This window comes from Microtus pennsylvanicus, chromosome 6 (assembly GCF_037038515.1).
Source record: "Microtus pennsylvanicus isolate mMicPen1 chromosome 6, mMicPen1.hap1, whole genome shotgun sequence".
Lineage (NCBI taxonomy): Eukaryota > Metazoa > Chordata > Mammalia > Rodentia > Cricetidae > Microtus > Microtus pennsylvanicus.
Genome location: NC_134584.1, coordinates 95,186,651 through 95,213,707, shown reverse-complemented (window position 1 = coordinate 95,213,707; position 27,057 = coordinate 95,186,651). Strand labels below are relative to the sequence as shown.

At 43.0% G+C, this 27,057-nt stretch overlaps 2 protein-coding genes across 3 annotated transcripts in view; both read right to left on the bottom strand.

Moving 5' to 3' along the window:
• Positions 1-9,004, bottom strand: part of Bbs2 (Bardet-Biedl syndrome 2) — a 353,246-nt gene extending 344,242 nt beyond the window's left edge. Inside the window, exon 1 of the mRNA XM_075976900.1 lies at positions 9,001-9,004. The gene's annotated coding sequence lies outside the window, so the exon portion shown is untranslated. The remainder of the gene's footprint in view (positions 1-9,000) is intronic.
• Positions 1-14,375, bottom strand: part of LOC142852278 (liver carboxylesterase 1-like) — a 31,611-nt gene extending 17,236 nt beyond the window's left edge. For both annotated transcript variants that reach the window (XM_075976902.1, XM_075976903.1), the window contains exons 1-7: positions 14,164-14,375; positions 10,645-10,849; positions 6,248-6,392; positions 4,495-4,625; positions 3,067-3,220; positions 2,390-2,494; positions 1,641-1,745 (exon numbers count right to left, since the gene is read on the bottom strand). In XM_075976902.1, the coding sequence (XP_075833017.1) occupies positions 1,641-1,745; positions 2,390-2,494; positions 3,067-3,220; positions 4,495-4,625; positions 6,248-6,392; positions 10,645-10,849; positions 14,164-14,218 (900 nt within the window). In that variant the 5' untranslated portion in view covers positions 14,219-14,375. The remainder of the gene's footprint in view (positions 1-1,640; positions 1,746-2,389; positions 2,495-3,066; positions 3,221-4,494; positions 4,626-6,247; positions 6,393-10,644; positions 10,850-14,163) is intronic.
• Between the last annotated feature and the right edge of the window lie 12,682 nt (positions 14,376-27,057).

Here is a 27,057-nt window from a genome sequence, read left to right as displayed (position 1 = left end):
AGAGTGTTAGTCTAGAATTCTAAGGTCTTTAACCTGCTAACAAAGAGAACTAGTTTAGAGAGAAGATTCCCATCCCTTCTTCAAGTACAAATGGGAAGGAATGGAGAAAGGCACATGCCCGACAGTATATTCAAAGTGTCTAGATCTAGCCACATCCTAAGCTATTTGTTCCAGGATATTTTGATTATTTGAAAATTCTGTATAACCCACTTCTTTTTCCGTTCAAGGTATCTTGAAGATTGTTCTCTTCTGAGATGAGAAAACCTCAAATCCTGCACTCTGACGGAAACACATTGCATCCTGGCCTTTTCTCGGCTGTGATCAGGAAATCATTCAGTGTATGTTCTCATGGTTTCCCTTTTATCTCCCCTCTGTATGGATCATAAATGGACAGACACACGGACATAACATGGATGTATAGATGTAGCTGGTCAATACAAGTACTGCTTATTTATGTGAATTTATTAAAAATGCAGATGAAAAGGAAGAGGTAGATATTTAACAAACTATTGTTTTGGAGGTCTAACAAAGGTATGTTGGTAGAGATTGACTGAATGATTCCTGGATAATGAATGATTAGTCCGGAAAAGGATTAGTTCAAAGTTTTAGATGCATCCCTACTAGACTGATGGAAAAAGTGATGAACAGGATTTGGTTATGAAGATGAATTGACAGTTCAGAGATAAATTGGTAGAAAGTCTGATGGCAATCCTAGTACATTAATTGTGTATCTTGGAAAATCTAGAAACGTGTGCTACCAGTATGCTGTGAGTTTGTTTTCTACACCGACTGGCATAAATTGTGACATTTTCCTCAATTGTTTTCTGTTGTATGTCTCATCCCAAAACTCAGGTTGATAGTTATATGTGGGAATAGGGAACATTTTATATCTTAAAAACATGAAAATGACAATGTTAAAATATTTCACAATTCAAATTCTTCATCTACAACTCTTCCAGGGCTAATGCTTTATACAGCAAGATCCTAAATTAAATTACTGCAGGGTTTTCTAAGTGTAAAATCCACACACAAACAAATGATTATGGTGCTTTCTGTTTAACTGCAGTGAATTCTCAAGCTCTATCTCCAAACATTGACACGCGTGGCTAAGAATAAGGATCACCAGGTAATAGGTGCTTCAAACTTTCCTTTCTTATGTGTGGGAGACTTGAAGACCACACTTAGTCAAGGAGTCAGTTATTCTCTGGTGAAAAGTGCTCTTGGCTCAAGACAGTCCCCATGGGCAGTCTCATCATTTGACTATTGCCACCTTCCAGAGCCCTGACTTCTCACTGGTTTTATTGTAAACTGCAACCCTCACAGAACCCAGCTCCAGAATCCCTGAGTCTGGGCTTACTCACTGCTGAACTCCTTACACAGTATGCCATTTCTCAAAATACTGTGTTTTGATAAAGTGTGTCGGGGTCTGTCATGTAATTTCTCATCGTGTTATTATTAGCTTTCTGATATTTGAAGTATTTCATAACAGGAAAGTAATGAAAATATCTCAATTTAGATAGAAGATTGACAGTTCTGAGAGACAGGAAACTGTTCAATGAAATATGAAGCCAGAGCATAGCTGAACACATGACACCTTGGGTCAGGTATACAGGGTGGGGCTCTAGGATGGACACACCCACCATTTTCTGAGCGACCTCCAAGAGCTCATCCTCTGTCTTCTGGCGCAGGCAGTGAACCATGACGGCTGAGGTGGTGGTTTTACAGCCAGCAACAGCAGCCACTTTCTGTAAGAGATGAGGGACCAAGAGTATATCCTTTCCCTTCCTCGATGCAGAGAGTGGATTGATTCTACCATTTCCTAATTTCTAAATCAACAGATGACTGCGGACAGAATTCTAGACCAGCAAATCCAGGAACCGAGTCCTGGAGTGTAACTCCTGTTACTGAGTAGAACACTAACTGGGTCTTATTATACAATCTTATGCCTCTGGTGCCTGATCAAATGGATCTAATTTCTCTCCCCAGAAGCACAAGAAGAACTTAATGTTCTACTAGTCAAGTGTGGCTACAGAAACTGTTTTCACTATCTGGTTTCAATTCCCACCTTTGTCATATTCTTGTCTTAGACAAATCATTCATTCTTTTCATGTCTTACTTTCTCAACTCACACACAAGGGTCATGCGCAGGTGATATGAGCAGGAGATGATCACGTCTTACATACACTAAAATGTGGGCAGAATGGCTGGGGGCCTAGATAACATGTTACACACGACGTGTAGTGTGCCCTTAAAGCAGTAGCCTTCCTGCATAGCCATTCTCCTTTTGGGATCCCTGGAGCACCTGAGCTGCATTCCACAGCAAGAAAGACACTTGGGGTTCCTGGTGAGCAGAGGAAGGGGCATGGGAGGTGTCCAAGGTGACACATACCTTCGCTAGGGGTCTGGCATCTCTCCCATACAGGCAAGGATTAAGGGCCACACTGCTCTGGGAAATGGCCCTGTGGAAGAGGTTCTTGGCCAGGGGAGACAACACCTGGAAGGAAGAGAGTTTATGCTCATAGGAGAAGTCAGTAACTTACTCATCTTTAGGGCTCTGTTCACATGCTTTTTTTTAAATTAACTTTTTTCATTTATTACATACCTACCACAGTTTTCCCTCGCTCCCCTCCTTCCCTCCCCTCTCCATTACCATCTATCCAATGCCATCCACTACTCTTGTCTCCATTATGAAAGGAGCAGGCCTCCCATGGGCTTAAACAAAGCATGGCATGTAAGGATGATGAGCTCTTGATGCCCTTTCCCCTGCACCAAAGAAAGGTGAGGTAATCCAATATGGGGAACAGGTTCACAGAAGCCAGCTGAGCATCAGGAACAGGTTTAATCCCACTTTTAAGAGCCTTAAAAATAGACCAAGCTACACAACTGTCACACACATGCAGAGGGCCTAGGTCAATCCCATACAGGCTCCCTAAGTCCTGATCCAGAGTCCATGAACTCCAATGCGCTCAGGTAAGATGTCTCTGTGGGTTCCCCTGTCAGGTGCTCTTATTTAACCCAGCCATTCACCTGGATTATCTGGTGCTCTGTGGAATAAGAAACACTTACAAGAACAGAGACACTGAAACCTCCTGCTGACTCTCCAAAGATGGTCACAGAGCTTGGATCTCCTCCAAAGTTAGCAATGTTGTCCTGGACCCAGTGCAGTGCAGCTATCTGGTCCAAATGACCCCAGTTCCCCTGGCTGTGTTCATCGCCTGTGCTGTAAGACAATGGTGAGTTGGAACAGAGATGCCATGGCTGTGCTCTGAACTAGGGCTCTTAATGTGCTCTCTGAACTAAGGCTGGGCTCCATATTATCAAGAGTAACACTCATTTATCCACTCATTGCTACAGTGATGGTCTTTGTGATCCCTACAGTCACCCACCAGATACTATGTACTCAGGGACCTCCCAACATGCACACAACCAGGGTCTAAATGCTAGGACTCATCTGAAGACAAACAGAAAATCTCTAACTACAGTTGTCTCTTGATGAAGAACATAGACCAAGAGAAGAAATGAATATAGAAAAAGCTAGTGGAAAAATAAAATTGGGCCTAAAGGAAATGGGGTGTTAGGATGGGACATAAAATACAATGGTAGCATGGTAGTTTAGATTGTGTAGCCAGAAAAGTCCTAGTCAGGCAGTGGCAGTTAGCAGAGGTCTAAATAAAATGAACGAGTGATTCTTGCAAGCATTGGAAGAGGGAGCTGCAGCAGGAGAAGCAAGGTTACAAGGGCCCCAGGAACATAAGCGTGAGAGATGCTGGTGTGAGATGCAGGAGGAATGGGTGCTGTGGCCTTGCCAAAGACTTCTGTATCATTGGAAGTAACACAGAACCATTGTACAGAGGAATGACAGGACTTAATGTGTCTTACAGAGCAGGCTCATCCCCGTACAGAAAAGTTGTAGTATTAAAGTAATAGACCTATAACAGTAGATGGTTATAACAGTATCAGTCTAGACACACGGGACTTTGACTAGGGTTGGAGCAAAGACTTGTATTGTTCATTAGGGTTTGCAGAAGGTTTGCCACCAAAGACCCAGTTCCTTGCCCTAGTCTGTCTTGTGGGACTTATCAGACAGTGAAGGGACCTGTGAAAGCTGAGACTCAGAGGAAGGTTCTTTTGGTCTCTGTAGATGCTGCTCTGGAAAGAAATGAATCCATTTCTCTGTGACCAGGATGCTCCCCAGAGAATGAGTTAATCTTTTAAAGCAACATTACCCCCTCTTTGGGATCCTTCTCCCTCCTTGTCATCTGTCTGCACCATCAGCTTCTATTTTTATTTATGTACCATGTAGTGACACAACCAGAGTCTCCCAACAATGACACATTTGATGAAACCACACAATCTTGGGCTTTTAGCATCTCTAGTTCAAAGGTAAGTAAGTTGGGAATCTCCGTAGTCACATATCCCGTGCCGTGTGCTGCAGTAACAGAAAGCACATGGACCCAGGGTCTAATGTGTAAGAAAGAATGTCAGGTATCTCACCTGAAAAAACCCCAGATGCCCAGGCGGTACTGAATGGTCACTACAACCACATTTTCATGAGCCGAGAGGGGCAGTCCATCGTAGGTCGATGCCCCATCCACCACTCCACCTCCATGGATCCACACCATCACCTGGACAAGGAGAGAATAGCTACACATGCATCGCTACATAAGCTACAGCCCCAGTCTCGGGAGTTCTGGGGAAGAGTTGCACAAGGCGTTTCTATGGCACCTCTGCGAATGGGTAATGGTGCTACACAACTGTTAGTCTTCTGATTAGCAAAGAGCCCTATGGGGTTTCCAGGACATATCTAGACATATCTAGACAGGGCCTGATAGGATGGATGCTCCAGTTTACCTTGAATCCTTGAGGAATTCATTGTCACTTGGTCTTTTGTACTTGATTTGTTTGAAAAGGAAAAGAACTGCTCGGGGCTTTGCAGGAGTTGAGGATTTATCCTAAGTGGAACTGCATGATTGTTCTGCAAGCTCTAAGACGACGATCGATGGGGACTTAGGATGCAGGAACCTTGCACTGGAGTTTGCTTTGGGATGTCACTGTGGACCCTAAAGCATGAGAATGTATGGAGTCTAGTGTTTCTCTGTGCAATGGGATTTCCATGTGCTAACAGGCTTGCCTGGCTGGACTATTAGATTGTATATGAAGAAAATCCTGAGCAAAGCCTTAGAGACTTAAAAGAACTGAGGGTCTGGAACCCTGTTTTCTCCTTCGGAGCTGAACTTGTGGTGGCATCACTGTGCTCTCCCTCTAGTCAGAAGAGGGGGGCAGGGCATTCTGCCGCAGGGGTACGGCTCTGTGCAAATGTACACATTCGAGTGTCCATGTCAAATGTGGACATGTGGAGGCCAGTGGTCAGCCTTAGGTCCGGTCTTAGGCACCCTGCTCAATGTTATTTGAGGCAGGGTCCCATCAGCAGGATCTAGGACTTGGTACCTCTGCTGAGCTAATGATCACTGGGCTCTAGAGACCCACCCATCTCTTTTCCCTGCCCAGAGATTACAGATCCTGCTTTCTCTTGGGTTCTGGGAACCAAACTCAGGTCCTGAAGTACTTCTCAGACTGCACTAGTTTCTTGTACCACAAACTCCAAAACAACTCATTCCCATGGTCCTTCTAGGAATCATTTGTGCATATATAAAATGGATGTTATTTTATAACCCAATTAAAGAAACTTTCAATGAGAACATCAAATATAACGAGAAAATGTGTTTTGTTTCTAATATAACATTTGTGTTAGTCTGACTGTCACTATGAATAATTTTTTAATAGTCGTATTTGACAAATTGCAAATTCTTAAAAATCAAAGAAATTTATTTGCACACTAGCAGTATTTACTGAAGTCCTATATGTATTGGGACTATACTGGTTACATTAAATCAAATCTATTCAAATCTTAAAAGGTTGATCACCTGGATCGCTCATTTTTCTCTTATATTCAATATTGAGTTTCATGAAAATTAGCCTATACCTACTGTAGGGATCAAATTCTCACCAGAATATTTCAGGCTAGTCATTATTACTGGTCACGTTACTTTTAGTGTGAGAGAACTTGGAAGATTAAGGTGTGCATCTCAGAGGCAGGGCAACCTCAACCAAGGTCTGACGTCACTGGGCTTGCGACTCAGTTCTTGTCTATAGTACTCCTGCCCGCAGCTTCCCCTATCCCCCTTCCAGTGCATGGAGAGACCGATGCTGGAATCCACAGGTCAGGACCAGTGATGAACGCGCTTACCGGCAGCCTTGTGCTTTTTGTCAGGTTAGCAGGAGTATAAATGTTTAGGTAGAGACAGTCTTCAGAAAACTGGAGAGGGATGTTCTCCTTTCTGTTGGTGAAGAGTGCTGAGAGCAGCTGCCCTCCCGCTGGGTCTTGGGAGCACCTGGGAAGGAAAAAGGACACCCAAATTGCACCAGGTTGACCCTGGTGCACCAACCTTGCTTGCACTGGTGATTTATCTTACTGATGGAGAACCAGTGACTAAAGCATCTTCTGAAGGGAATCCCATGGATCTATAAATGCCTCCTAACTCTGAACAGGGAGAATGAGGTGGCACTTCTCACTGTCTCAGAGCTTCGGATACCTTCCACATCCATCCTGGGACGTTTCCCAAGACCACCAAAAACAAGTAGCCTAATACTCTTCAGAATAGGAAGAGAAACTCAGAGTTCAAAATGGGTGAAGAGATCCGCTTCACTGGTATTTAGAGACATGCAGCATCGCAATTTTTATTGTTATGATTGTTACTGTTTGTTCAATAGACAAAATGATTCTTTCAGTAAATTTATTATTTGGGAATAATTTGCTGGATGACATTTTTATATTTCTAAGGAATATTAATTCTATGGAATTACTATGGAAATTTAAAACATTGTCTTATTTATTTTACGTACCAACCACATTTCCCCTCCCTCCTCTCCTCCCATTCACCCCCACCCAGACTCCCATCTAACTCCTTCCCATTCACTCCTTCCTTGTCTCCATTCAGAAAGGGGCAGGGCTCCCATGGATTTGCACATAGCAGGGCACATCAAGTTGAGGCAGGACTGAGCTCCTCCCCTTGTATCAAGTTTGGGCAAGGTAATCCAGCATGGGGAACAGGTTCACAAAAGCCAGCTAAATGCCAGAGACAGGTCCTGATCTCACTTCTAGGAGCCTTACAAACAGATGAGACTACACAACTGCCACACACACGCAGAGGGCCTAGGTTGGTCCCATTCCAGCTCCCTAACTGTTGCTTCAGAATCTGTTTCTTCCACACAATACCACAGTGGTGACTATGTTGATGACATTATGTTGATTGCAGCAAGTGAGCAAGAGGGAGCAACCACTTTGAACTCATTGGTAATACATATGCATATCAGAGGATGGGAATAAGTCCAACCGAAATTCCAAATTCCTAGGAGTCCAATGATGTGGGGGCACGCAGAGATATTCCTTCTTAGGGGAAGGATAAATTATTGTGCCTGGCCCATGTCACCACCAGGAAAGAAGCACAACATTTAGTGGGCATATTTGGTTTCTGGAGACAACACATTCCCCTCTTGGGTATGGTACTCTGACCCATATGCAAAGTGACTCAGGAATTTCTAGAAACAATTTTTTTTGAAAGTTACATAGATACTCTGCCTCAGAAATGTCGCTTCTTGAATATTCTCCTAGGACATCAATAATTGTGTGTAATGATTTGTCTGATACACTTTTAGTACAGCATCCTTTATAATATTGACATTAAAAATGATTCTATGTCCCCAAATTAAACACTGCATCAGTAAGTTACAGTTATGTACCCAATTAAATATAACTATTGATAACCTTTGGTTTCATATTCAATTGTTTAAGGTGGAATTATATACATGATCCTTTTTAAAGTGGTGAATAGCGAGTCTAACTATTGAAAGGTACGTGAGTTTCATTTCTGCCTTTGCTTGCGTGAACTTTTCTGAAGTATGTACATATTATTACATTTGCAATAAGAATATCAAAGGAGCAAATATTTTAAGAGAAAATACAAGGTAAGGCAGGAAGACATTTAAGAGTAGGAAACTAGATCTTCAGAAGCACTGGTAAGTAGACCATAGCTGAATTGACATTGGTAGGTGCCTTGGGTGCTGGGTGGTTGCTCTGTGACCACTTGCGTCCTTCCGGCTTCTATACTCTACTGGCTAGGCTGACAGGGTCAGTGGAAACATTGCTCAGGCTGTGTCCTAGTTACCAGACATTTATGTTCTCTGCTCCCAAGAAATGCCATGATTCAAGAAGAGAGAAATAATGACATGAAATATATCTGCTGCCTGAAATAGTGCACATTTATAAAATGTGATATACAACGGCTTTGTTAATTTATATATAGTGTCCACGAGAGTAGGAATTTTTTTGGTCCCTAATACAGTTATAGAAATGAGAATATATCTGGCTCCGTAAGAAATAAATAAAGAGAACTGGAAGACAGTGACGGCATTGGGATCACTTTGGGGTACTACAGCATTTTTAAGGATGCCATGAGAATGCAGCCAAAGAACCCCCAAAGATGTCACTAACTGAGGTCTTATACTTACATAGTTCTGTATGAAACATTATGAGACAAAGAACCTCCAAAAATGCCAGTGAGTTCATTTACTGTTGGTCATCTACTACTAGGCATGAGGCCTGCCCTTAGCGTGGTTTGTTTCCTCGGTGAGGCATCTATGGAGAAAATTAACTTTTCATTTGTAACTAGTTATGGATTGGAGATAGCTTCGATGTTAGGGACTATGTGTCCACTTCTCTTCTCAACTCTAGGACCCCATCTGGGGCAGACCTGTGTGGGCCCTGTTCATGCTGCCACAATTGCTGGGAGTTCAGAGGTGTGTCAGTTGTTCTGTGTTTAGAGAGCCTTTTTTCCTTGGTGTCCTCCACCTCCTCTGGCTCTTCCTCTCTTTCACCTCCTTTTCCACAGAGTTCCCTGAGCCATGAGGGGAGAGGTTTTATGGAGACAACCCACTTAGGACTGAATGTCCCAAGGTCTCTCACTCTCCGGAAGTTATCTGGCTGTGGGTTTCTGCTGCAGAAGGAAGCTTCTCTGATGACAGCTGAGCAATGATCATGGATTGATGAGAACAGCAGAATGTCATTAAGCATAGTTTTCTCGCTGCATTACTTTTGCAGAACAGTAGTATTTGGTTTTACCCTAAGTCCCTGGGCTATCTAGTCTCTGGTTCTTGGCTACCCAATCAGTGTTGGTTATGGCTTTCACCTCATGGAGTGTGTCTTAAATCAAACCAGATCTTGGTTCATCACTCCCATAAGCTTCATGTTACTTTTGCGCCAAAATGTCCTGCAGGCAGATTACCATTGTAAGGTGGGTGGTTTGTAGCTGGGTTGATGTCTACTTTTATCCTTTGAGAGGATGCAGAGGACCTTCCATCCCAGGAACACTACTCTGACGGCGTGAGGGCTCTGTGTAGGCTCCAGTTCAACTTCTCCACGTTCAGTGAGTTATGCTGGTGTTGTCTTCAGCAACTGGGCTCTACCGTCAGTGTGTGGAGAGAAAACCAGCCTGGGTTGTTTTGCAGTTCACTAGGGACCCCTTAGACAACAGCTAGAATAGATGGAACCCATTTCTGGAACAGGAGTCTGTATTTGGTTATGAGAGGTGTCTAGTCGGGGCTCTGTCTCTCCTGTTATTTGGCAATTTCACTTAGATTGCCTTATAGGTATGTACATGAAGAAGCTTCTACTCCCACCTCCATCCAGGTCTAGTAAGTTGAGCATCCAAACTGCCTAGGCTCCCACAAAGGTGGGGGTTCCTTGGACTTCCCACAGGACAGGGAACCCTGATTGCTTTTCAGGCTGAGGGGGGGGGAACTTAATTAGGGGAGGGGGAGGGAAATGGGCAGCGGTGGCAGGGAAGAGACAGAAATCTTTAATAAATAAATAAATAAATAAATAAATAAATAAATAAATAAAATAAAAAGAAGCTTCTACTCTGTTATGTTTTTATACTGCTCTTCAAATGGGTCCATATTAGGGTTTCCAGCTTTGTTTTTGAGGAGTTCCCGTGTATGTGAACATGTGTTTCTCTGTACCTATAGTTCCTGTGTGTGAACATGTGTTTCTCTGTACCTATAGGTGTTACTCACCCGTGTGTGTGAACATGTGTTTCTCTGTACCTATAGTTCCTGTGTGTGAACATGTGTTTCTCTGTACCTATATTCCTGTGTGTGAACATGTGTTTCTCTGTACCTATAGTTCCTGTGTGTGAACATGTGTTTCTATGTATCTATAGGTGTTACTCACACTTTTACTTTGGCTCCTTTGCTTCTGTTTGTTTGGTTCTATTCCAATTTGTTGTTTCTGTTTTTGTCTTACTGTACTTTGTTATTTATTCCTTAGATGCTTGTTTGTTTTCTAACAAGAGACAGAAAGATTATGCATCCAAAGGAAAATGGAGGTGTTGAGGAGCTGGGAGGATTTAGAAAAGGGGAAACCATAATCAGAATATATTATATATAAATCTATTTTCAATAATAGAAAAAATGATTAAAATTTAAAAGAAACTATAGCCAATTATAAGATCCCTTTGACTCATCCCTGTACCACACTGAGACAGACATCCCCATTTAAAGTGACCCACGCTCAACCCAGGGGCTTACATAGGAGGGTAGGAGGTGGCATTCTTCACGAAGCTCCAGGGCTCTGCAGGCTGTGGTGGAGCAAACCTCAGGGATCCAAGAGGAGGCTTGGCAAAGGGGACTCCCAGGAAGGTGGCCACAGGCTGTTTGAATCCTTCTAAGTGGACATATTTCCCCAGGACTTTGCCATGTATGGTGTTCACCAAGGGTGGTGAGGATGGGTGTCCTGGTGGACATGAAGAAAATGAGGAAACATCAGAAAGGAAAGATCAGACCTGGATTCCAGGTAGGCCTTGTCCCGTCTTGGGCATGTGACATTGAACAAGTCTCCTCAGTCCTACGAGGTTCCAATTTATCCCATGTAAAATAAGAATAAGGACAACTTTTTCCTAACAGAGAAATGATAAGAAAAGGAGACTGGATTGGTTGTATAAAATCATCCAATCACATTTGTGCAGAAAGAAAAAACACAAACAAACAAACACATCGAAAATGAACCAGACATTGTCTTCTCTCTTAGAAGCCTGTGGGAACGTTCACTTATGAGGCCCTCAGTGCGAGCTGCTTGCTCTGTGAGAGGATGAACGGAGGTTAGCCACCAGCCTTGTGAGCTGTTCTTGGAGGGAGAGGAACAACAGACACACTTCACCTAAATAAGGTAAAACAGAGGTTGTGACCTGGAAGAGGAACAGAAAGGGACCACAACACCTGGAAGGACTGAGGCCTTCTGAAGGATGTCATCGCAGAGGAATTGTGACTTTCCATCAAGGAAGAATGAATAAGAAGAGATGAAGAGTGTTGCGGTTAAGCTTCAATAAACAGTGAAGAGAACTAGAAACAGTGTGACATGTGACCTTTCTGGGCAGGGCAAGTGGCATATAACACCACCAGGTGTAGTCTGAAAAGATGGATAATGATCTTGGAAAAGCAGGGGAATGTCAGGGAAGACACAAATACCTGCCTAAGGATTAGGTTTCATTTAGTGGACAAGAATAACAATCACAAATGGTTCTAGAACATTCTTCTTGGGCCTCTGAGCATGATCATTTAAAGGAGAAAAGAGTGGGCATCAGGAACTGGTGTAACATTGGATCCATTCTTGCTCAACCATCAGACAGCCCCTCATCTCCCTGAAGCTGCACACCTGTCCTATTCTACCTGCTGTGGGACTTGAATGAACAAACCCCATCCTCCTACAAAAGACCAAAAGATACGTCGCATTGATCATGACCAACTCTGACATCTCTTGTTTGCACTCAGATGCATAATTTCCTAGGGTGTCCTTCATAGGACATGACCTTATCCTCCAATTTTTCATTTAGACCCTATTGGATACAGACAATATGCAAACATCTCTCTTAGAACATATAGACATAGAAGAAGAGAAACGTCTAGATTTGATAACTCAAAAGAACAATTAATTTGAAGAAGAACAAAGGGAGTTATATAGTATAGTTTCAGGAAGGAAAGAGAAAGGAGAAACTTTGTAATAGTTATAACCTCAATGAAATAAAATAAATATTTTTAAATGAAATAAAATAGAACATGTCCATGTCTTGATTTACTAATAACAAATCTCATGTTTGTTCCCTTTGCTTTCAGGTCACCGTCCCACTGAGATGGCTTTCTTACCAAGTATGTGTGTTGAAATGTCCACGGGTATTAGCATTGCTATTTTGTGTGAAACCAAGACATCTGTATCTGTACTAGAATGCCATTTTATAATTAGGGGAAAGAATTAAGAAGAGATCTGGAGACATTTCAATGCTGGAAGGTGGGCAGTGGTGGGCAGCTAGTTATGTGTTTGAAAATGAGAGTACACATCATGACTTATGCATCTGAGCAGAACAATGCGGAAGAGTCAGAAAGATTAAAAGTTTATACACTGAAAAGAGCTAATGTGAGACTGAGAACCATAGCGGGAGAAGGAAGCACACAGTACTAGAGACCCAAGGGAAAAGGGGAGAGAGGTTGCCAAGAGTTTGGAAAAGCTGGGTAAAGTCTGGGCTGCAATTACTAGGTGTGGCCTGTGTCAACTCAAGATCGTTAGCCACCCAACTGAGGTGTGTAGAAAGTAAGATTGCTCCGAGTAGAAATGTGGACATAGAGACAGAGGCATGAATGGGGCTACAGACGCTGCTGGAATGTGTGCTTATTGACCACCTAGCAAATGGCAGATGTGTTTTCCAGATCTTTCAGTTTTTTCACCAAACCCTTGAGGGTAGCGGCTATCAAGGCCATGTTAGAGATGAGGAATCAGGAATCACAAGCAGCCCGGCTGACCTTTCTGAAGATGGAAATGAGGAGGTCGTTGCCATGGAAAACAGCAGCGCAGGAATGTTCAACCCCAAATCTGAACCCTTTCTCATCCTCCTTCACACTCTGCTCCCAGACCCTCAAAATGCCACACAGCCAGAGAGAAGACAAAGTCTTGAGGTGCCAGCACTACCACTGCCCTTAATGGGTAGTAGATTCTGCAGCCAGAGACAGAGCTGGGCATGATTCCTGAAGACCTTAGTTGATCACTTTCCCCGGGAACCTCAAGCCCCCTCCAGAGTGACACACTTGGTTGCCAAAGCTCCACATTGGACCTCTACACTGACCATGGATCTTTGTTGCTTTGGCATTTGAAGCTCTGTTTATTGGGGTGAACTGTCACTCTTGGGGTCCAACCACTGCAGACGCATACTGGGTCTCCTACCCTGGGCTATCAAACCTGACTTGATAATTTAAAACCAGGTACCAGAAAACCAAGCCCAGCCTTTACATTCCTGAACCCCTTGAATAGTCCTAACCAGCCAAGGCTACACCATTATCCTCTGCTTCTTTCCTTCTTTCCAGGATAAACCACGACAAAATCTTTTCCACCAGTTTCCACTCTGCCCTGGCCTTCTGACCCCAGTGTTTCCCTCCTGCTCCACCACATTGGTGTGTGCTTTTCTCAGTAATAATCATCTCTTCAATGGCCAGCTGCTCTTGGTATGATGATTTACATGCCAAGTTATCTGTGAGTCTGCTGCATTTTAAGTCAGCCCCTTTCTACATCTCCTCTAGAGCAGGCTGCATCCTGGACTGCTATGGGCACAGCCGCTCATTTCGGCTTCATGCAGTTAAATGAGGAGATGTTGTTGTCTCTGTGTTAGAAACACAGTAGTCTGGGCTGTAAAGCGTAGTACCTTACCCAAGAACACAGAGTCCAGACACAATCTAGGATGCACCCCTGCTTTCTGTTACTGTTGTTTATGCTTTCAATATTTTGGTTAGCTTTTTCCCCATGCCCCATGAGACCTAGACAAAGAATAGGAGGTAAATTATTAACTCCTGCTACAGAGGCAGGAGGTTATCCAGGGCCTCCTCTGTCCCTGATCTAGAATGAAGAGGCTTAGAATATGTGTCCCCTCTGTATCTAGAGGGTTTGAATTAGCAACACCTCCTAGAAACTAGGCCTGTTTTCCCCACATTTCCCACATGCAGCTCCAGGAACGAGTGCCCAAGAGAATTTCAAATGTGCACCTAGGGCTTTTATCCAAGAGTACTCACCCTGAGTCAGGCAAGCAGTGAGAGAGATCAGGACCAAAGCACAGAGCCACATCATGGAAGGACAGTACCTCAGGGTCCAGTGAGGTGCCTGGTTCTTGGAGGGAAAGCACTGGTCCTGCCCACAGCTTTATATCAGCCCCTGAAGTCCTGCCCACTCTGCCAATTTACATAAAACAACCAAATGAAAATCCCTGACCCAGAGCTCTCTGGGCCTCTAGTGGGACCTCTAAGCCACACCCACCTGGATTTCACTCTCTCTTATTGGCATAGTCTTTGCCCAACTCTCAGATAACAGAGGTCCATAAACTAACCCAAGGACTTCTTACATAAGCTTTCTCCCTGTGACAGTCAAACCTCAGTGTTGTGAGCCTCCCAGAGGCAGAGACTAGCTTAGCAGGCAGGACAAGCTTTGGTTTTGCATCCCCAGAGAGGGAATGGATATTTTAGAGCAACTCAAGGCCTCTGAACACTTCAGCTCCAAGATTTGGATTCGCAGTTTAACATTCTTGCATGTGCATTTCCTAGAGTTCTAAAATCTCGTGCTTGAAGCAACCTTAAACTCTTGTCTGCCTCCTTTACTGTCTGAGTAGCCTTTAGTGTTTCTGTCAAGAGCACCTATGTGCTACTGCCCACCGCCTTGTGAGGGAACACACTACCTTGTAGAGCAGGCATCTGAGGGTGGACTGCTCCCACATTGAACCGATCCATCCCTCCCTGTTCTAATCACTGCATTCAATTCTCTGTTTGCTCATTCTTAAGTATTTGCTAAAATGTCTGACATTTCCTTCCACAGGAAAGAAACTGGGGAAGTAAAAGCTACATCTAGCTGCTGAGGTGGTTGTGAGCTTAGTCTTCTTGGGTGGAAGATTGAACCTTTTCCACTTCCTACACATAGCAGTGAAAATAAATCAAGAAACACAGCATTATTTCTAATGCCTAAGCTCTTAAATAGAAACTTCTCACTAAGAATTCTGAGCTTTGAAACTTCTCACTAAGAATTCAATGTCTTTTGAAAGATTATTTTCAAGAGACAGTGTTGCAGCATTTCATTTGTATTTTAATAAATAAATCTTGCCTGAAGATCAGAGAGCAAACCAGGCCCAATGATCAGCCTTACAGACCAGGCAGTGGTAACACACACCTTTAATCCCAGTAGCCACACTAGTTTGCTATAAATACCGGGCGGTGCATGACTTTTATCCCAGTGGTGCATGCCTTAAATCCCAGCAATAGAGAGGATTATAAAACGGGAGGAGACAGCTCTCAGTCATAGTATCATTCTGAGATTCCTGGAGTGGAGGCGGGATCACCATTTTCGAACTAAGGTTGATGTAAGGGCCAGTGGCTGGCTGCTTTGTTTTTCTGGTCTTCTGTGGGTTTTTATTAATCATGCTTCATGACGGGTTTCATCACAGCCTTTTCTTAGATGTGTCATTAGAGGTTCTCTTATTTCCACTGCCCACTCTGCACTTCTTGCTCCACCCCTATCACTGCTAGTTCTCTTATTTCCACTGCCCACTCTGCACTTCCTGCTCCACCCTATCACTGCTAGTTCTCTTATTTCCCCACCTCGTCCCTGTTCTTTCAGACCACACGTATTCCACCAGCCTGCCTCCCCAAGTTCTCTTCCTTAATCAGTGTGCCACTTTCCCCCAAATTAGCAACAGATCTATCACGTGACCCTTGGAAATGTACAACTCCTTGGTAAATAGCCCAAGCATTTTATTTTCTACTATAGAGACATAACCTCATTTATATTTGTAGCTGCTTTATTCCCAATAGCTAGGATAAGGAAAGAGATTGTATGTCCATCAGTTGATAAATAAATAATGAAATGTGATACCTATGTATGATAGAATTATATTCAGCTATAAAAATAAAATTATGAAATATTCAGGTAAGTGAATGGAGCAGAAAATAATCATTCTGAGTGAGGTAACCCAGACCCAGAAAGATAAAGGTCATGTGTTATTACTCATTATAGATCTTAGTGTCAACATTTTAGATTTCTATGTTTAATTTTGACTAGCTATAGAATTCAGAAAAGTACCATTTGTGGGAGTGAGAAGGAAGATCTTAGTCAGAGAGGAGATTGTAAAACAAAGGAAAAATGAGTTAGGGAAGGGGGATAATGGGAGGGGATAAAGTGAGGAGAAGGATGAGAGGATAGGGTAAAGAAGGATTGGGAGTGGGGGGTTAATAACAAAGATTTTTGAAAAGTAATTATTTTATGATATATATGTATATTCATATAAAATATTAATTGGTGTTACAGTACATAGAGACTAGCACTCCTCTCGGAAGCCCTCATTTACCAAACTAAAACTGAATTCCAGGTATGAGATTCCTCCACCAAAGTTGTAAGTTAAGGGTGTCTGGGAGAACCCCAAAACAGTACAGGTTCTTGCCACTGCTCTGGTAGCCCAACAAAAATTGACAGCAAGATCCTGTTACTAAAGACAACACACACATCCATTGGTCACATGGCAGGAGAAATCAAGTTGGTACAAAGCAGGAAGCTGCCACTCTACTGGCTTGCTTTGATGGTACTAGAGAGGTGGCAGGTAGGGTGTGGGGTGGGAATTATGGACAGCCTTACCTAGCTGTGAACCCTGTGACCTACAATAATGACCTATAGATTCAATACTCTACAGTTTGCTGCTAGGCTCCCTAAGCAGTTCTTGGAAGTTTTTATGCCTTTGAGCGGTGATGGCGTCTTTCTACTATGAACACACAAAGACTATTCTGAGAAGAGGGTTGTCACTCACAGTTGATGTCCTGAGCAGGCTCCCCTCCCCCTCCCCCCACAGGTATGCCTGGGAGAATGTGGAAGAAGTGACTGCTGTAAGCTCCATGGCCACCACTCCAGAGAAGAGAGTATTTTCTGGAATGTTTTATTTACTTGCATGCAGTGTAGAAAGAAACTGGGAAAAGGTTTCGGACTAGGTCTTACAGGGAATAATCTGTGCCCTCTTTCTGTCTTTCCACTAGACTTCTAAAGGTAAACTAGATCTGTGTCCAGGACAGGCTGCTCCAAACTGGCAATAAACCCCACCACCAAGTAGAAAACAAGTAGATTTTCTAGATGTAAAGGGGCCCGTATATTTCTCTTTTGAAATGTGGAGGATTGATCAGAATCTGAACTGTGGACATTTTTAATATAATAAATAAATGTGAACAGAGCATGGTACAGAGAATACTGGCTTCCAGAATAGGTCCCCCCCCCTTTCTTTCTTTTTTCTTTAATTAAAAATAGATTCTTTTCTTACAATATATTCTAATTATGCTTTCCTCTCCCGCCAGTCCTCCTAGTTTCTCCCCACCCACGAGTGGGTTAATTTTAAAGCTCTTCTTCTCGTCATTTTCAATAATTTTTAAACAAAACTGTAATGAAAAAATGCCCCCAATCCCTCCTTTTTTGCTTTCCCCAATGGGTGGAGAATTCTGTTGATTCATGAAAATAGATCTGTGAGGTGCTTTGTGCATGAACTGCAGAAACATTCAGTATCCACTCTTGCTACAGGTCCACTTGACTGCGAACACCTGACAGACATCCACTGACAAAGCCCATGATGGGTATAAACTCTTCCTTGAGTGTCAGTGCCCACCGATGTGGATCCATTCCACCTTGACCAAAGGTCAGAGAGGTCTGGCCTATTCCTACACCTTCAAGGTTATGCTAGGAGGTTTCACCCAAGGTGTGGTTTCTAACAGGACGCTTTTACCTAGGGCATGGTCACTTGATGATTTGGGTATTGAGGAGGTGATTTGTTTGTCCCTTGCATCTTGATAAAGAAGGTTTTTGCTATCCCCCTCCTGTTTGGATTGGGATACAGAAAGACTATGTGAAATAAATGTGGGTGAATTCAGTACTTACTGGATGCCTTCCCAACTCCATCCTGTGTCTCTGTCTTTGCTTTTATGTCTTTACTTTTCCTACCTGTCATTTCTTAATCCTCCTGTGTTCCTTCAAACATGAACAATAAGCTGGATGGGACCTGGCTGATATCACCCGGACACTGGTTATAACACTTGATTTGAGGTTCTCAGGAATATTATTATACCCTCTTGTCAAGGCTGCATGGGGTGTGCATCACTTCAATAAAAATCTTTAGCACTTCTCCTCACATTCATCCAAACATCTTACACATAAAAGGAGAACCTGAGCCAGTGTTCAGAGATCTCCTTAAATGTGACATCTTAATCAGAGCGGCTGTGATTGCCTACAAAGAACGCACAGAATCCAGCTGGAGATGCTTCAGCACAGGTGATCCTCAGCAGAGTCTGCTCACTCCCTTTGCCATCCCATCCATGTTGCATATATTCTGCTCCAGCTGTGTCCTCTCCCAGTGTGCTAGAGGAAATACAGGGTGGACTGTTAGCTGAGGGTGGGATTCCATCTCAGCAGCTCCGGGTAGTTGTCCACCATGCTCAGGAAGGATTTCCATGATGCAGCTACTTTCTCAGTACACTGGTATGAGACCCCCTCACTCACACAAGGAAGGCTGATAAATTCGGACACTGGTCGATCAGGATTGAGTCGGCAACCTGACTCAGAGTCACCAATCACCAGAACCTGAGTGGGACAGACTCAGCTACCTAGGACACAGAGAGAGAAAGCTCCACCAGGAGCAGAAGCCAGAAGCAAATCCAGCCCCGGGAGCCAACCCAGTCCTAGGACACTGGCAGATCAGGACTGAGCAGGATCCAGAGTCTGCAATCTCCACCAGAACAGGTATAAGGGAGTAACCGCTGAGCAAGTGATCCAGATCCAGAGACTGCTGAGGGTCCAAATGTGAATCTGGGAACTTCAAGAGAGTAGACCTAAGCCAGGACTTCGGTGGGTCTGGACGTGAGTCTAGGACCTCCCAGGAACTAGGCCTGAGCCTCTGCCAGTTTGGGCGTTAGTGAACCTGGGACCTCCAAGGGAATAGGCAGGAAACAGACATCTCGGGAGATCCAGCCATGAGTCTGGGTCCTCAGAGGAAGCAGGGCTGAGCCAGGACCTCTGTGGGTCTGGGTATTGGTCTGGGACATCAAAGGGAGTAGGCAGGAACCTGGGAACTCTGCGGGTCCGAGCATGAGTCTGGGACCTCTGAGGGAGTAAGCAGGTCCTCTGTGGGTCTGGGCACATAAGAGCCTGAAATTTCCAAGGCAGTAGACTGGAGCCAGAAACATCCCAGGTCCAACTCCAAGCCAGGAACTTCTTCAGGAGGGGTTTCAGAGCAGGTTTTACAGAAAGAGGTCAAACCTGGTAACCTAGTCCATAGTAGGCCTAAGACAGCAAATACCAAGGGAGCAGAGCAAAGCACAGGAGCGATGAGCTAGCACTAGGAACACAGAGGAACCGACAGGGCAACTAGAACTGGTAACACAGGGAATAACCGTCTGAGATTTGGATTCACTGGCACCTAGAAGATTATTCAATAGAATCTCAGACAACCTCAACTACACCTATTAGAGGAAAAAATGAGTAGGAAAGGCAAGAACGCGGGTGACATCGCAAAGAACAACACAACACCAGTAAAACCTAAAGACCCTACAACAGCAAGACCTGAACAAATAAATATGGAAGAAGCACAAGAAAATGACCCCAAAAAATAACGTCAAGAGAATATTTAAAACTCCAAAAGAGGAAATGAAAAATTCCCTTAAAAAAATGGAGGAAAACACAAACAAAAATTGTAAGACATCAGCAAATCACTTAAAGAAAATCAAGAAAAAGAAATCAAACTTAGAAAGGAACCTTTTCAGGACTTGAAAACTTAATTATAAAGCCATGTTTTATATATATTGATGGGTGGTTTTTTTTTGAAATGTATCATACAATTTCATGGGCTGAGTGTCAAGGCTGTCAAGCAGGTTTCAAAGGACTGTAAGATAGTTAATGAGGAAAGAGCTTATCTTTGTGCTCAGAAACAGCTTTATTGTCTAATTAGAAGGACTACTCTGATGGGCCTCGGTGGGTAGAGATAAGGAGTACTCTTTTATTTTAGTGTTCTTCTAAGGCCAAATTTTCTCCCTGTATAAAATGAAGGGAGGAAGCCTAGCCTACTCTTTGGAAAAGTAGATAACCTCCAGGAACTGGTTGTGTCACGACGCTCTTCTGCTGCAGTATGGGGTACCATAGCTTCTCAAAATGAGTACTCAGGGAAATTTCCCAGCAGGCAAAGCTGTGTCTTAGGGAAGAGCTCACTGTGGTAACAGAGGCTGCTTGGGTGCTGTTTGCCCCATTTTCCCTCTTATCAGCATTGATCTGATCTAGACAAGGCCAGGCTTACCACGCCATCCTGCTGAGAGAACACACTCCTCTAGGCTCCTGCTTCTTCTTATGGCTCACCTAACCCCACAACCCTTCATTCTTAATCTTAGATCAAGCAGGTTTGACACCATGATTGTGCACAAAATCAAAACATTTTGCTTTATGGTAAAGCTGCTGGTAGGGCCTCTTGCTGGTGGGTTAACAAAACAAGTGTCTACCGGGTATCACCAAGCTAAAGTTGGGTTTCAGATTCTGGTAGTGATTTTATACTGAGTTGCTGTGTCAGATCCCACGTCCTCTGTGAATGTATGGGAACTAGATTCCACCAGGCAACAAGAATGGTATTGAGTCAGGCTTATATGTTGCTCTTCTTAGGTGGCTGTAACAATATAGCACAAGTTGGGAGAGAGAACACACACCCAAAATCTCCTTTCTTTTGTTTCTAGAGTCTGGTAGTCCAAGTTGAAGTTGTTAGCATGGTGGCTTTTCTAGGTCCTCACAATTGTCAGCCATGCCAGTTTTCATGTTATAAATTCATTCCTCTGCTGATAGCATCAATTAGATGGAATTAGTGCCCATCAGATCGACTTACTATTCCATTGTAGCTCGTTTAAAGGTCCTATCTGCAAACACAGTCCTACTGTGAAGTTTGAAAGTTAGAACGATTAATTCTAGGGAGTATTCATTTGAATACACAGCAAACATGGGTAACTAAAGAGTTACAGAGACTTTGTTTTTCTTTAGGTTTTACAAATGACATAATTGACACAGGAATTCAAGTAGTTCACTTTGGAAGATGTGAGAACCAGTTATGAGAAATCATCCTACAAAGGGTTAAATTTGTTGTCAGGTAAGATCCTGAGGGACCAGAGTCAGTGTCCAGTGAAAACGCAGGGAAGATAATGTGTATAGTCAACGTCATCACAGCAGGGACGTGGGAAACTAAAATGCTTAGACATTGTGTGGCATCATCACTGACTAAGGATTTTTCCAGTGCTTGGAGAACTATGGATGCCCTAGAATTGCCAAGTTCATGAATGCAATGACATTTCTCCACTTCAGGGAAATCCCAGAAGCAGAGAGAGCTTCTGGCAAGTTTAAGTCACCCCAAAACACGGGGCTTGTGTAATCCAGGACATTGGACAGCTACTGACATCCGCTCTCACAGTTTCCTTCTAGATCCCAGAAAAGCGGCTGTGGTGAACATTTGCACACCTGCTCAATGGAGAGACTAGAGACCAAAGTACTAAAACCACCACGGAAATGACTGTTTGTTGTTTGGAGTCTGTCCAGATAGTTTACAGAGATGACTACCAGACATGAATGATAGCTCAAAATAGACATTTAGTTCTTGCTCACAGGAAGCCCAAAGGCAACTATAGAGCACAGATTCTCTTTGTCCACACATGGACCAGAAACTCAGGCTCTGGCCATCTTGTCCCTTAGTCTCCCAGAGCCATCCGGTCTGATGAGCTATAGAGAAAAACAAGGAGGAGCCTAAGCTGCCTCCTGTCTGCACTGGCCTGGAGACAACGCAATTTCCCTTGTTATTGTTGCTCGATTGTAGTACCTAATCTCAGGATGCTGGTTAAATGCCAGTAGACCTAAGCCATGTAACTCTTGTCTAGGCAGGGCCTTCTGAGTAAGAAGTCGACAGTAGCAAGTAGAAACAGGGAGCTCAAGAGCTCAGAAAGTGTGATTTTGGTTCAGTTCCTCAGCTAAGTGGAGCGTGAGGATTCGCTAGCGTGGATCAAGGTTTATTGTGAACACTGGTGTTTCACTTAGGGGCCACCAAGCACAGGGTCTGCGACACTGTGAGTGCTCAAGGAAATCTGTCAAGTTAATGGTAGGATGGGTAACAGTGGAAAATTAAATAAATAAAACTTAGAACCAACGCACACTAACTCGATGTGTACTGGCTAGTTTTATGTCAACTTGATACAAGCAAAAGTCCTTTGGAAAGAGGAACTCTTAATTGAGAAAATTCTTCCATAGGATTTGCCTATAGGCAACTTTGTAGTGCATGTCCTTTATTAACAATTTACATGGGTGGGCCCAGGTCACTGAATATGGTGCCACTCTGGGCATCTGTCCTAGACAGCATAAGAAAGCAGTCTGTGCAAGTTCCGGGATACAAGCAAATAAACAGCATTTTTCCTTGACCTCAGCTTCAGTTCCTACCTCCAGAGTCCAGCCTTGAGTTCGTGCTCTGGCTTCCCTTAGCAATGCAAGATCGAACCTGAGAATTGTATAATGAAATAAATCCCTTCCTCCCCAAGTTGCTTTGGGCCATGGTGTTTTATCACAGCAATAGGAACACTAAGAGGAGATGTAAGCCATTCATAATGCTTCCTATTCAAATAATATATTATGTGGTCTTCAAACCCCCTTGACCCCAGGGAGGCAGAGTCCCCTGTTTACATAGAGCATCAAAGCTTAGAATGTGTAAGCGTGTACTTGCTTCAGAAGGATCTGGATGTCAGCACGAAGAAATTTCTCTGGAGTCAGGCAAGGGTGCATATCTTTAGTCCCAGCACTCAGGAGACAGAGGCAGGCTGGTCTCTATAAGTTCAAGGCCATCCTGGTCTACAGAGCAAGTTCCAAGACAGCCAGGCTACATAAAGAAACCCAGTGTTGGAAAAACAAAAAGGCAAATAACAAAACAAAACGAAAAGGACTGAAATTCTCTGAAGCTCGAGGAGATGAAGTCACGACTCCAGCCCAGTCCCTGTCACCTGTTCCTGGTGCTGCTCAAAGTGGTTGCTGCCTTTATGTTACTAAGTCAACATCAATTCCCATTTTCCATCAGTGTTTATTAACATACATTTATAAAGCAGATGTGTTATATAGTATGTTTCATTTTTATTTCTATTTTTATTTCAGACAGAATGTATCAGTTTCCTTTTATTTTACTTTGTTTTAATCCATATCTTCTATTTGTCCACATCCTATAAAAGTCCTCTTTTGAGCAAATAAAGCAAAAAAGGCTTAATGCATTTAAAAAGTTATCTTTATAACTTTTTGTTTACAGATGTGTTTAATTAGACTTATTTACAGGAATATATGCAATGGTTTATTTATAGGAACACTGAAGCTTGTACCAATGAAGAAAGTGAATTTTCTTCCTCCCCAGAGGCATATAGATTCTTAAAGACTGCATATAGATTCTTAGGGAAGCTTCACTATACATACATCCAAACACACATACATACACAGGTATAAAAATATCATAATGAAATCCATTATTATTTATAATTAATGTATGTTAATAAAAATTAAAACTACAAATAACATATATTAATATGGATGGCATGATGATATGTGTGTAAAACTAGATGAGAGAAAGAAGGAGGGGTAGAGAGGAAGGGGAGAGAGAGAGGAAGAGAGAGAGAGGACAGAATAATGAAATTTATGTGGAAATAATACAATCAGGAAGCACTGTGACAGTAATATGCATGCCATGGAAACTGGTGTCTTACAGAGATGACACAGGGAACATGGAAGAGGGGACAGAAAGGAAGTTAAGTAATGTTGTACACATCACCTCTCAACAGCTGAAGTCACCTGCACAAGATGGAGGCAGTCAAAATTCCAGCAAGCAAGGGGGAGGGAGGGGCCCCGAGGCCACACCCCTAACAGAGGAGCTATTGAAAATTGATGGCTGTAGAGGGCAGGAGAGTCACTCTCCTTTGGGAACATGACTGACAGTAGGTTGCCCATGCCCCAGTGAGTGGCCCCATGCCTATGCCCATACGTAGCACTACTTGGACTTGGGTTATTAATAAGAAAAATGAGAGAACATTAAGTCAGGAGAGAGACAGAATGCAGCAGGCCCTAGAGGGACTTGGAGGGACATAGTGGTGGATGACATGATCAAATGAAAATTTCAAAGAATAAATAAAATGTTATTTTTAACAGTCAAGAAGATCATTATTAAAACAATTTTAAAATGAAAATCTATGACTGAATATTGTTAATGATTTCCAAGGATCAAATGTCTGAATAACTTTTGTCCAGGCTCAAGTTTAAGATAAAATTCAGTTTTAACAATGCTATCCTTGGGAGAGTGTTATTCTCATAATATAGTAGTGGCCTTAACGCAAGATGGTGACTTTGTTAGTTGTTTTGAAAACTCCTGTTGTCAGGCCGGAGTTCACAATATGCCCTCCTGTATAATTTCCTTGCTTTATCTTATTTTCTAAGACTCTGGATGATTTCTAGATGATTAAATAAGTGAACAAATTCATTTAAATCAGGCAAGTCTGCACAGACACGACTTATGTGTCAGGAGTACTTTGAAAGATGGCTGATAATTTCAGTCCGCGTATATTGAGCAGTGATGAATGGAGTATGAAGGAGCAGCTCATCCAAACCACCTTCTTCTCGAGCCCTCATACAGCGAGGATCTGCAGTGGTACATGGTGGTTTCTTAGACTTTAGATCTCCCAGCCCAGGGTCTTCCTCTACAGTTTACCACTGATTAGTCCCAGGGCAAGTAGGGAAAGCCATTGTAGCTTTCTCTTGTGGAAGCCCTATTCTAATATGGATGTCCATTAACCCGAATACATAAATGGGCATGAGAAAGCTTGTCCGGTTGCTCTGTGTCCCTTAGAGACTCTACCCTGACATGCTCTGCCAACATCTTAACACTTAAGTTATTTCCTTGTTTTTTTTTTTCCCTCCAGCTCACCTAGTTATACGTAGGAATCTTTAGCGGGTTCCCCAATGAAAAAGCAATGATAGCAATGAATAGACACTTAGCTGTGTTCCCTACAGCCGAAATAACACAAGGAAATTAGACTTTAGGAGCATCTCTGAGATCTTGTGTGTGGCTTGTTCACCAATCATTTCTGCAAAGCCACCCTAAGACAGGACGTCTACATCCAGGTGCTGGCAAGCTGTAGTTGTGGCTTTCTACGTGTGTCAAATTCCCTAGAGCCACAGGTAGACATTTGGCTCAAAGTGGCTGTGACAATAATTTATCCTTATCTTTCATGCCCTGCTAAGAAGTCTTTATAAATGGGGTGCCAGAGCTGTTTGCCAATTTTTAAATGCCAGCTGGAAACTGGCTAGGGTAAGCAAGGAGTATGTATATGTTTGAGTGTGTGTGTTTTACAATTGGAAACAGTCTTTCTATCTAATTAAGAGGACCACGTGTAGCATCCCTTACAAACAGAGACAGACAGGACTGAAAAAAACATCTTGTATTTATTTTTTTAAAATTTTGAACCCGTTCACCTCCTCTTCCCCAGATCTTCCCATTACTACAAGGACAGACTTTGCTCCCAAGAAAAACTGGACTTGATGAGGGGAGAATTGTTTATTAGAGCGCTCTTTAAGGCCCTATTTTTCTTCCTTTGTAAGAGAGGAACATAAGCCCATACCAGTCTTTGCAAAGTAGAACATGTCTAGACATTGATTCTGATACTAAGTTCTCATACTCAATAAAGGTCACACTGTGTCACAGAGAACTAAAGAACATCTCTTTTTAGACCTGAAGTCTCCAGCAATTTCACTGCAGGTAAAGCCAGTGGTCTTGGGGAAGACTCCAGAGTTTGTCTCAGATGATGGAAGGCTGACTGGGCGCTGCTTCCCAGTCCCGCTTATCTGACTTAGTGAAGAAGACCCTGCTCTCTAGGTTCCTGCTTCCTCCTGTAGACTTTTCTAACGTCTAGCCATCACCACTTTATCATTGGCTGTTGAACTGGAAGTATGATTGTGCAAAAAAATCAAGAAGTTTTTTTTTTTTAATGAGAGGTCTACCAATTGGGTCACTGTCCTCATGAATCAAGCAAGACACGTGATTGCTACTCATGATGATTTGGAAGGGATTTGCTCCAGAGTCCACTTCTGATTTTGAGACTGAGTTTCTTTGTGCCATTTGGCATGCATTCTCACATTCAGGCTAGCATGAAAAACATTGGCTTGTGCTTGTATGTTATTCTATTTGGTCTTCCTTGGCAAACTAACACAGGCTTGATGGGAAGTAGGGCTGGATACAGACTATTAACTTCCCTTCTTTTGTTTATGGCTACTGATCATCCAAGCTCAAGTTGCCACTCTGGTTAATTTTCTTTCAAGTCTTCTTTAATCCTTTACAAGAGGATCCCTCTGTTCATTCTTTTATACATATGGTGAGTTCACTACACACACTGACCAGTGGTATCACACTGCATGTCCTAAATTCCTTCTATGATGTCATCAATCAGACTGAACTAACATCCACCATCATGACCTTATTTTACTCTCTAGTCTTTTAATTGGCCTATGTCTAAACTCCTCACAGCTGACGTTTACAGCTGGATGTAGGAAAAGCCCTACATGAAGAAAACTTACCCGTCTCTTCACAACATTATATGTGGCTTGGGGACAACCTTCCTCTCAAGGTTACTCTACTCCATTGGCCACAGCTAAATGCAGGTCTCCAGGTAAATTCCTGGAGGTTGGACTTTAACTCTTGACTCAGCAGGGCTTTTCCAGATGGGAAACTACACTGGCAGAAACTATAGGTTTCAAGGTTCTGTCATCCAACCACAGCCTCTCCCTCGAATCCAAAGGCTTTTAGCCATCTGACCCCTGATCCCTCCATATGGAGGTGGCATAAGTGACATGTGGTACACTGTCACATCCTT